Raw genomic sequence first — 12,462 nt, forward strand, 5'->3', positions numbered from 1 at the left:
CTTGTATTAGTTCCCTATTAATATCAAAATTATGTTAGAAGGCTACAAGAAATAGTCCAGTGGTTGTGGTGAATACTACTTATAAATATTACTACTTATAAAAGTAGTAATATGTGGTGAATGCTACATATTACTACTCTTATTATAAAAAGTATTTATAACTACTAATAAGAGCTGTATATTTTCATTTTCTTCAGTCGCCAAGTTATTCTTTTTTAAATGTTATTTTAAAAATATTAATTTTCATCAAGTGTATGCATCCAAAGACTTCATGAAAGAATATACATAGTGCACTTTGTACAAAACTGCATATTTATTTATTTATTTTTTTTTTTTACTTTTGCTGGATAAGCTTGCTTTCTTGTATCATATGCCTCTACTAATGCTAACTGCACTGAGTGCATACATGTTATTGGATTTCATTTGGCCATAACTCCAGTTTTGATAAACTCATTGATGTATATCAAAAGTAAAACTATACTGAAGGAGTACTTAAATGTATGTTGCTATCACTCTAGCAGAAATGTTCACTTTGAATATTTGTATAACAATTAACATGTTCACTTTGTGTTTAAAAAAAAAAACCCTTTAGTGTTATAATAAAATAGAACTAAAAAAGAAGCTGTTGATAATATTGATTCAGCAATCAATTTCTTTTAGCGAATCAAGTTCTGAGTCAAAGTTATTTCCAGTTTATCAATAACACTAATTCAAAAGATGATGAGTTTAGTAACCATACAATTTTTTTTTGTCTAGTCATATGTAATTTTGTCAAGTCAATTGTAAATTTTGTTTCAATATGCAAATTATAAGAATTTCTAATAGATTACATTTTGTTTGAATAGACTTTTCTGTTTAGAAAAGATTGGACATGTTTTTTGAGTGGTGTCCAACCTGTTTTTAGATAGCAGATCAAAAAAATACTCCCATCAGGATGAATTCCTAACTCCCCCCTCCCAATAAAATAATGTAAATATGACTTGGATCAGACTGTAAACAAATAAGTTATTAATAGGCATGCTTATATCAAATGGTGGATAAAATTAATTCCTGAAGTAAAATCTAATGTGGGACTATTAGGTTATACTTCAGCATCCTGATAGGTGAAGATACTCCATGTGATAAATTTGGTTTCAATCAAATTGCAAACAGAAATTTTATTAGTCTATTTTCAGTTTGCTTTTCAGGAAATTATTGTGGTGGTGTTTGTTGATACTAATATGCATAAAATGAATAAAATGGATCAAAAATACTCATGTGGAAAATATTTTTAACGTAGCACATGTTATTTTTAAAAATAACAGTTCCTTTAGTGATATTAGAGATCTGTTATTTTGATTATTGAGGATGGAGAGGAAGACAAACTTGGTTTACAAACTTTGTCTGCCATTATTATTTTCTTTAAGTTGAATGAACAAACGTTTTTATTCCCTTTCTGTGTTTAAAAAGAAACAATGTCATAACATGAAATTATCTGTTATTTTTGTGCAGATGGGTATTACTGTCATTGATTGTTGTATGATTTGACTCTGGTGATTGAGTTGATAATTCATGTTTTAGTAGAGGTCAGTGGAAGCTTTTTCATTGTAACCTACTGTATCAAGAAGGTGAACTTTTATATTGAACTAAATTAGCATAACGTAGTGAGCACATTCTCACAATTTTTTGCTTTAATCCTTTCTTATTAGGTTTGGATTTGGATGGAAGTTCTTTTAGTAGAGGTGGATGGAAGTTGTTTTGTTGTAAACCACTGTATCAAAAAAGATTAACTTTTGAATGATTATTCAACACACTTCTATACTGAACTAAATTAATATCATAAAATGTTGGACATGTATTCCTACAATTTTTTGCTTTAATCCCATCTGTTTACTTTTGGAGGCGACATCTGGATCTGAATTGGATTTTTCACACCCCCTATCTTTAATAATAGTAAAACAGTTGTCTGGGATGGTCAGCATAATTCTACCCAATTACAGTGCCATTGCATGTAACATGGATTCCCATCCTTCCCTCCTTAAATTAGTCTTTTTTTTTTTTTTTTTCCCCCCTCAGTTGTGTATTTCTTGTAACATTGGTCAATAAAGTGTGGTTATTCCCAATGTATGAGGCATGGTGAAGTTTTTAATAAGGGAACTTTTTCTTGGATAAATTAGATGATGCTTTTAGCATAAAGAGGAAGAAAACAAGTTTCTAAAGAACAGAACTATTGATGATTGCTTGTACACATGGCTTGTCCATGAAGAGGAGTTTAGGTTTACCAATTTCAGGGCAAGATGCAAGCAGAGAAGTTTTCGTATTTAAATTGTAAAGGGGAATTCCATGCTACAGCGAGGTGGCTTTGAAATTGGGAAAGCATCACAGAATTCATGAAATAATTATATGGGGGGGGATTAAAATCTTGTATAGTGAAAATGTATTAAAATTTCCAAAAGAATTGTAAAGAATAATAAATCAAAAAGACTACTGTGATGAACACTTGTATAATTATAATGAAACTTTTATTATTGGTTGCTACCGAGCAAATCCTTTGACGTAAAGTCTGCTTTTGAGAAAGTAGAATTAAATCTACTTTCATGGATTGGATTACACTGCTATTTTTAAACCTAGTGCCCATAGGCTGTCACCTTTTTGCATTGAAAAAAATTAGGAGACATTGGTATTTAAAAAAAAAAAAAAAGAAAAAAGAAACCGCCACCAATAGAGAACAAAATGCCTGGATGACTAGGCACCTCTTTTGTGAATGGTTTCACAAGAGTTTTTTATTCCACTGATTTGTCAAAAATTAATAAAGAAATGTCTGGAACTTAAAGAATTGCTGCTTTTGGTTATCTAATGACTATGTATACCTAGAGATGATAAAGTGAAACTAGATGTACCCAGCATAACATACACCATCCCTCTGATTATGGCATAAATAGTTTAATCTAGATCCTTCAGTCTTCACCATTCTTGTTTACGGTGATATCTCTCTCTACGGCAGTCACCTGTGAGATATACACCAGTGAGTCGTTATGAAAATCGAAGCAACTGCAGGTGAACTACAACACGTGCGTGGGTCGGGACACTGTATAAAAAAACACCTGATTCTGAGCTCCATTAATCAGTGTTACTCTTGTTCTTCAGATGGGAAAGGCAGTGGACTTGAGCGAGTTTGACGAAGACCAAATTGTAATGGCCAGATGACTGAGTCAGAGCATATTCGAAATGGCGTGGCTGGTGGGATGCTCACTGTCAGCTGGGGTTAGTACCTACCGAAAGTGGCCTGAGGAGGGGAACCCACGAACTGCCATTGAGGCGTTGGATGACCAAAGCTCATCGATGCTTGAGGTAAGCTAAGGCTCTCCCGGATGGTACGTGTCAACAGAAGGGTAACTGTGGTGCAACTCGCCGCTAATTGGAATGCTTGTGATGGGAGTAATGTGCCGCAACACACAGTACATCGAACCCTGCTTAAAATGGGACTGCGTAGCCGCAGGCCACTCAGAGTGCCCATGCTAACCACAGTTCACTGGCAACAGCGCCTACAATGGGCACACGAGCATCGAAACTGGACCTTGAGTGATTGGAAAGAAGGTCGTCTGGTCCAATGAATCACGTTTTCTGTTGCACAATGTGGATGGCCGGGTACTTGTGCATCTTTTACCTGGGGAAGTGATGGGGCCTGGATGCACTGTGGGACAAAAACAAGCTAGTGGCGGCGGTGCTATGCTTTGGGCAATGTTTTGCTGGGATACCCTGGGTCCAGTCATCCATGTGCTGGGTACACTGACATCTACCACCTACCTAAACATCATTGCTGACCAGGTACACCCTTTCATGGCAACAGTCTTCCTTTCTGGCAGTGCCGTATTTCAGCAGGATAATGCACCGTGCCACATTGTCCGGATGGTTCGAGACTGTTTCGTGGAACATGAGGAAAACTTCCAGGTATTGCCTGGCCTCCAACTCTCCAGACATCAATCCCATAGAGCATCTGTAGTTTATGTTGGAACAGCAACTCCGATCTGCAGCATCTCAACCATGGACATTACAGGAATTAAAGTATCTGCTAGTTAAATGTTGGTACCAGATACCACAAGACACATTTAAAAAATCTTGTAGCGTCCATGCCTTGCCGGGTATGAGTTGTTTTGGCTGCACGTGGAGGACCAACATCATATTAGGTGGTCATAATGTTTTGGCTCATCGGTGTATACATATGTCTCAATTTTCAGGTGGTTCCCCGTCTTCTCCAACAAATATTGCAGCAACCTCCGTTTTGGATGTAGGTGCATTATATCGTCTCTTCACCATCTCGTCCAATTGTTGCATTATTTCGGCCGTACACTCTTGGTTGGATTGTTTTGTTTTTTTTTTAAGCCGTTTTGTTATTGCTTCAGCAGAATCGAAAATATAAAGTTGTCCATATCCTGGCTTATTTGCCTTGTTTGAATATAGCGGTGAGACCAAATGGTAAATTTGGCCTTGTATTCTAAAGCAGTATGGACCATTTCCAGGCAGTGATTTAATCTCTGCACCCATTGATGTGAATGCCATTGCTGAGTTGTATTCTCGTATATGTTCTCTGTAGTTATTTGCTTCACGTGTATTGCCTGTAAGCAGCTCTTGTAATAGAGTAGGTGTCTTGGACAGTGGATCAAGTGAAACCTTTCCATCATGACAGCATTTAGTGTATTTATTTGATATGTTTAACTCGGATCCCCAATATCTTGAATTGCAATACTCAGTTTTAACACACATTTCCTATGTCATGCTCTTCCATATTAATTACAGCTTGTTGATTATTCACGTCCGGTACTTCTATTTGATTAGTCCTGCGCTATTTCGCCCGTCTTCTCATTTCCTATCTTGCTTCTCTCTCTTCAACGTTTTCTGTCCGTCTTCCTAGTCATAGTCTCTTTTGGTCTATTAGATCTCTCCTCTTAATGTTTCATTAGCATTTCTTCTACATTTTCTCAAAGTTTTTACACTTCTTAGAACGGTTTATTAAAATTGAAGACAGATAAAATAAATATACATTGATAGCTTTCAGGCATAGGTTGCCTTTCTTCAGTTGAAAAACGATAGTATAAAATTAAAGGATGCCTGGTATGGTAGTCATGCGAGGTGTACTGTGTGAACGTGTGCTGGCAACAATTAGCAGTTGGAAAATTTGGGCAGCATACTTAAGCGTATTGAAACAACAGAAATTGACTAGTGATAATGTGGATTTCTGTCACAGGTAAATCTTAAGTCCTTGAGATAAGAGATGATCTCAGAGATTCAGATATCATAACTTCAGATTGAACACTGGTTGGATGTTGACAAGGATGAAATTGTGTGCCAAGTATTCTGATGAAAATATTGCAAATGATCTACCAAAGTGGTGACCAAGAATGAGAAGCTGACTACATTGAACCTGCTGATGTTCCACTTGAAAATGATGCAAAACAGGGTTTGGAAGTTTCCACATTGTGGAAATGGTAAAACTTTTGCAATTAGCATCTTTGAAAATTTTGAATTTGCATTTTTTTAAAACTAATTTTACAAACTTTAAAGAAAAAAATGAACTATTATTACCTTTACTTTCTTTTGACATGTTTAAGTTACTTTCTTTCTTAAAGAAAGTAACTTAAAGAAAACTCATTACAAAAAATATTAAAATGCCGTCATTAATTATAGCCCAATGGCTGCTAGTTACTGTTTAAGTTTATTTAAAAACCAACCTTATTCATCATGAAAATCCATTCCAATCAAAGTATGCCTGTTTTTTAAACCTAAATAAAACTGATGATAAACTGAACTTGATTTGCTTAATGATGAAATCTGGAAGGAGTTACTTCTTTGAAGAAATAACTCCCTCTATCATCTTTTCACAAGACATACTTCTTGATCTTGTGATCAAGAACTGTCTTTAAAGAAGTAACTCTCAGATTTCACTGTTAAGCAAATTAAGTTCAGTTTTAATTAGTTTTTTTTTTTTTTTTTTTTTTTTTCAATTTTAAAAATAGACATGCATCAACTGAAATGAATTTCAGGATGAATAAGGTGATTTTTAAACTAACTTATAGCTCATAAGTTAATTTTTTTATCTATCTTTTTATGATCATTTAACCCAACAGACAGTGAGGTGAGTTACTTAAAAAGATGTTCTTTCTATTTTTAATATTAAATATTATAATGTTAATGTTTTTTTATTTATTTTTTTTATAATTTTAATTTCATGACATTACTGTAATTTCTATACTCTGTTATTTGTATTTGGTATATACTTACTAATTTCCAGTTTTTGCATGTTAATTTATTCTTTAATTCATCTTATATTTTATTTATGTATTATATAGACATAGATGTTGCTCTCTATCATCACAGTATTTTTTGTTACCTTTAACGTAATCTAGACAACAATTAAATTAAGAACCAGCATTAGATATTATACATTGCATGGTAGTGTGACCTCTTTTATGCAGCAGTGCATTATAATGATGGTGTCTACAGGTCCTCTTATACTTGCACTATAACCAGGGAATACTCTGGTATTGAATTATCTATCAGTGGGTTTTGCACATCATTTTTGCTTAAGTTACAAACATCAGTTTTTTACACACAGGTAATGAAACATTGCATTTTGAGCATGAACTATAATAACAGCATATTGGTAGGTTACTGTTGCATTTCATATGAGAATGTGCAGTGTGGAAGCCAAATGAAATTCATGTTTATTTATTCTTATCCCATGACATAAAAATGATTTCTCATTTTTTTTTTAATGTTTGTGATTTGTTTGTAATAAACTTTTAATTACTATATAAAGTGTGTATTGTTTATATATTGACAGAGGCAGGCTATATGACCTTTTTAGCCAGATTGAAAAAGAATTTGAAGCTATTTATGCCGAAAACATAGCTTGTAAGTATGTAATATACACTCATTTTTTAATCTGTATCTCTGATGGTGTGTTTTTTTAAGTGTTAAGGATTTTTGATTTTGTCACTGATGTAATATTTTAATTGGAACAATTATAGTGGTATGGAAGCTGGATAGCCAATGCTGAAATGTTATTGCACCCAGACTTTTTTGCTGTGTAGAAATGACAAAATTAATTTGTGTAGTAAAAGACTTATTTAAGCTGAAACTAAAGATATATATATATATATATATCTATATATTTTTTTAATCCAGGTGTGTGTGTGTGTGTGTGTATATATACCTGGATTAAAAAAAATGCTTTGCTAAGTATGTTGGTTTCTTGTTAGCCAGCAGTTAACTTCTGATGGTGCAATCAGAATCCTCGCTCTACACTGGAATTTTTTTGACATAACAGAAATGTGTTCAAGAAAAAATGTCGTCAAACTATTTTTTTTTTCTGTATTTGATATATATAAAAGTATATGGTTATGGCTAATTTTGAGAGATTTCAAACCTGCAGCTAAAATTTCTCTCATTAAGCTTAAGTTACTTTAAGCTTGTAACTTTGTGCATTTTGAATATAGTAAAACATACCAAGAGCTGAATGTAAGCTGAGCTGTTTACAGGTTTTGAAGGTTTTACTGATGACTACTATATGAGTCTTACTGGCATTGTCTATGTGTAATTTAAACAACAAAAGTTAATTTTCAGTAGAGTATAATTAAATGTATTTCATTTTTCTCTTGGAACAATCAAAGTCTGCAATGCAAGATCAACAAAGTTTTCACAAATTATGTGGAAAATAGCTAAACCAGCAGATACTTTCTTTTATGAATGGCACAATAATTTTCTTCAGGTTACTCTCTGCTACCTGGTACAAAAATTGAAGACTTTATCAATGATGTAATTGTAGAAAACTTGAGTGCAACTTTCATTCCAAATCCTAGAAAATCAATATAGCAAGTTAGTTGCCATTTTTTAGTACCCCAGCCCCGATGAACCTTTGGAAAACTGCTCAGCTTAAAACTACAAGCTGTAAGTGCTGTAAGCTGTCAGAGGCAATAATGATGACAAAAGGAACTGTAATGACTTATGTATCAGAATTTTGTCAAGTGAACAAGGAAGATTTTGCCAACAGTCAACTTCAGAAATGAGTGGGTGCCTCCGTAGCCAGGTGGGCAGGAGCAGCAGTGTGTAGCACACACTTCTTGATTAGACTGGGGTTCGAGCCCATGACTACCAAATACGGAGGATGCGGAAAGGTCAGGGAATGACCATTGCATATCCCTGGAGCAATACGGCCTTATTTGCTAATGCTCCTAAAACCCAAATAACAATAACAAACAGAAGTGAGTGCATTTTTCATTTGAATGGAGTAGTAATAAACAAAATGTTAGAATCTGTGATGCAAGAAACCACATGCTTATGTTGAGCTTACGAATAATAGGACCAAGGTGAATGTTGGTTGATTGGTTTGGATTTTACTGACACATTAGCAACTAAGGCTATAATGCACCAAAACCAGAGGTGAATGCACTTTGTGCTCTGATGAGGGAGTATATGATTGTTACTCGGATTTAAGTTTTTTGGAAAGGTTGGAAAAGTTTTTGGAAAGTCTCTTCCATCATGCAGTGTGATTGTTGTCTTTTGAGGTTATGGACATTCTGGCGAGATCCAATCTTCCTTACAATTTGATGGTACAGCTCTAAAACTGTGTTCACAGGCTGGCTGCTGGATAGGCCGCCGGACCGAACATATTGGTAACTCTCTAGGAGGCTTTCAGATCGGCTAGTGTATAATCTTGCAGCCTCTACTCTGCCAGATAATGACTGGAGCGAGTCCGGGTAGTGTGTATGTGGGAGGCATTGTCGAGCCCACTTTATGTTAAGGAGCTGGTTATTTTCTTGACATGTGTACACCATATCCAGAAATTCCATTACTTCATACAGCATGTCCTCTCCGTATTTTCTTACTATTGAATATCTGTCAGAGATGTAGTAATTTGGAATCTCCTCTTTTCGATCTCTTGCTTAAAATCTCTCTACCACATTCTGTCAGATTCTTCTGTTACCTCTATCATTCTCCCAACTCCACTAATCATTTGGAAATACAGTGAAACTTCCCTATAACGAATTCGATAAATTCAGCAAAAAAATTCGTTATAGAAAAATTTCGTTATACAGAGAATATCTTTTTTATTAGAAATTATCTAATTAGAAAATGAAAACGAATCTACATTTATTTTTAATGTATTTTATTTCAAAAACACTTATTTAAATTACGTTTACACAATTTTCGCCGGTAAATATTACAAATTTAAAAAAAAATCTGTAATTTTTGTTTGCACAGTACGATTAAAAAATGTCTGATTCTCAAAGAAAACCTCACATTTGTTCAGAGCATTAAAAACATTATCAGGAACATTTTCACAAAACTGTAGCCCATATGAACCGTTTTAAAAGCGTTCATCATTTCTTCGCGAGTTGGCTTTTCTGTGGGTTGTTCTGATGCATCTTCAGCATCATCATTAATTTCTTCGTGATCATCGTCGCATCTAACACTGTACAGCAGTATTTCATCTTCATTTGGATGTTCTGCCGTAGTCAGATCTTGATCTACATAAACATAACTATCCAGTGTTATTTCATTTTCGATGTTTCCGGACAATTCTAATGTCCAAAAGTTTTTCAGTTGTGAAAGGGGCAGTTCATCTTGTTCGTCCAGTTGTTGTTCGACTTCTGTATTCAATGCAAATCCTGCTTTCGAAAAACAATTTTGAATAGTGTATTCGGTGACATCGTTTATCCAAACTTTTACCAGTTCAGAGATGCAATCTCTAAGGTTAATTGTAACCTCCAAGTTTCTATTGACAATTGATTGATGCATTGACAATCTTCATTATATTGATTGACGCATTGACAATCTTCATTATTATTCTCTTTCGATAATGAAATTTAAAATTTTTAATAATGCCTTGGTCCATTGGCTGGTGTTTTGACGTTACATTTGGTGGTAAAAACAACTTCGCACTTTTTAAATTTGGCAGAAATATTGGCAGGATGTGCTGGACAGTTGTCAGTTACCAACACGATTTTCCTTTTTTCTTTTGCTATACGCTTGTCTAGTTTTAATATCCATTCTTCAAAAATATCACTTGTCATTCATGCTTTTTTTTATTAAAGGTGTAGTCAACTTCCAAAGATTTTGTGCCTGTAAAACATCTTGGATTTTTTGATTTTCCTAAAAGATTTTACTAAAAGTCTTAATTTTTTACTTCCTGTTATATTTGCTCTAACTAGCACAGTGATTCTTTCTTTGTTTTGTTTTCCGCCAAAATATTTATCATCCTTAAAAGCAAGTGTTCTATTTGGTAAACATTTCAAGAGTAAACCCATTTCGTCAGCATTAAAAACATCCTTAAATACGCTCATATTCTTCCAAAATCTTCTTTAAGGTATTGTTCCTCCAACTGTTGCAATATTCTTCGCTTACATTAACACTTTCTCCACAAATAACCTTTTCCGGAATTCTGTGGCGCTTCTTAAATTTATCTAGCCACCCAGTGCTCGCATTAAATTCTGTATGTCCAAGGGACTGTGCAAATTTCAGAGCTTCTTGCTTAATTATTAGGCCTGATATTGCGATATTCTTTTCACGTATCATTTGCACCCATTTTAGAACAGCTTTATCAACATCTTCGTATATACACAACTTAATTCGCTTCTTGTCTGCTCCTCCTTCAATTGCATTTGAAATTGATTCTCAATTTTTTTAAAATCCTAGATAAGCTGCTTGCAGGTATGCCATATTTCTCCACAACATCTTTTTTCTTAAGACCCTGGTCAATATCATAACAATCTTTCCTTTATCATTAATACTTAAACATTTTCTCTTCAACATTGTTTCCACAATTGTAAAAATTACTCTACTGCAGCTCTTGCTGATACATACACCGCAAACTTCGCTGCTTTGGCCATAATTATAGTGAATTGTTAGTACCGCCTACTCAGTGACGTTCGCTTGCCAATTCAACAGTATCACGTGACCTTTCCTATCAATCACTTTGAAGAAATATACGACTGTGAATTTCTTTTATTCTGCTTTCATTCATATATACATGAAAGAAAATTTATGATTAATGTATGCTGTATGTTACTTTTCAGAAAAAAAAAAAAAAAAAAAAAATACAAGAGCATATAGCCTATGTGATTGATGACGAACGAAATTAAAAAAAATCATGAAAACCATCTACTGGGAGTCCAGTTAGATGAGAATGGACATATCGTATAATGATTGACAGGAAGGTCACTTGGTACAATTGAGGTGAGAAGCGAATGTCACTCAGTAGGCGTTACTAAAAACCGACTATGGTAGCATTCTATGTATTGCCGCCGCAGCATTCTAAAGGTTTACCGCAGTGAATTTCGTTTTCCCCTGAGCCAACATCAATTTACAAATCTACCCTATTTATTGTAAAGTTTACGACCACTTTTAAGAAAACCGATTTGGTTTAATAACTGTAACAAAAATGAAACAAAGACCCTCCTACGGGCGGCAATGGCCACATGTGTTCAATAAAAGGATGATTATTTAATTTCAGATGCTAATGCGCAATTTCCGAAGGAAAGAGCGGCTGTTTATCAGTAAATGCTTGAAAATCTTCAAAAATGCTTTTACTAATTTTTTTAAAAATTCGTTATAGAGAAACTAACACTTTGCTATGTGGAGTTAATTTTACATGTAATTTCGTTTCAAGGTGCAATGTTTTGCGAAAAAATTCGTAATATAGAGAAATTCGTTAAATAGAAGTTCGTAATAGAGAAGTTCCACTGTATTTGATTTCCTCTCTTTGAAACTTGACTTTCTCCAGTCTAACTTTTCTAAGGGTGAGGTAATTTTCCTTGGTGATTTTAATGTTCACAACTCCAGCTGGTTTCCATTTTCTAGTCACCCCGGACCCATCTGGTTAAGATGATGAGGCTTTTGCAATTACTGATGGCCTTGCACAGATTGTTCATTTACCTTCCAGAATACGAGACATTCCAAACCATACAGCCAACACACTTCATCTTTTTCTCACAAACGACAATTCTAAGTACACGGCCAAGGTGAGTGGTCCTCTAGGCAATTCAGATCACAACTTTGTGATGATCTCATTTCCAAAGGAGCCTTTCTCTTGGGGCCATTCTCAAACTCATTTTTTTTTTTTTTTTTTTTAATTACAATAATACAATATTTTGAATTACATTACAATAATACAAAATGGGATGATCCTCAAGGTTTCTTTTCTTTCTTCTTTTCCTTGGTCAGATTACTGTTTCAAGTCTTCTGATGTCAACATTCGTTTGCTTAGATTGTGTCAGTGAAATTATTCTTGTAGGGATGAAATTCTTTCTTCCACACTCTTACCTTAAAATTTCATCCTTTATCTAAACCTTGGTTTTCCAATAAATGTACTAAGGCTGTTCAAGGTAAGAATGTTGTATATCACAATTGGCCTGTATCCAAATTGGCAGGTTTATTTTCTGCCTACACCAAAGCTCAGAACAATTATAAAGGAGTTTCTTTAAT

At 34.3% G+C, this 12,462-nt stretch overlaps 1 protein-coding gene across 2 annotated transcripts in view; it reads left to right on the forward strand.

Annotated features, from left to right (window-relative positions):
• The window catches only part of Wdr37 (WD repeat domain 37), a 224,605-nt gene that overhangs the window by 69,128 nt on the left and 143,015 nt on the right, over window positions 1–12,462 (forward strand). For both annotated transcript variants that reach the window (XM_090389395.1, XM_090389396.1), the window contains exon 3: window positions 6,821–6,891. In XM_090389395.1, coding sequence (XP_090245521.1) covers window positions 6,821–6,891 — 71 coding nt within the window. The remainder of the gene's footprint in view (window positions 1–6,820; window positions 6,892–12,462) is intronic.

The sequence above is a fragment of the Mastigoproctus giganteus genome, unplaced genomic scaffold, assembly GCF_048544385.1.
Source record: "Mastigoproctus giganteus isolate SK-2022 unplaced genomic scaffold, ASM4854438v1 scaffold_15, whole genome shotgun sequence".
Classification (NCBI taxonomy): domain Eukaryota; kingdom Metazoa; phylum Arthropoda; class Arachnida; order Uropygi; family Thelyphonidae; genus Mastigoproctus; species Mastigoproctus giganteus.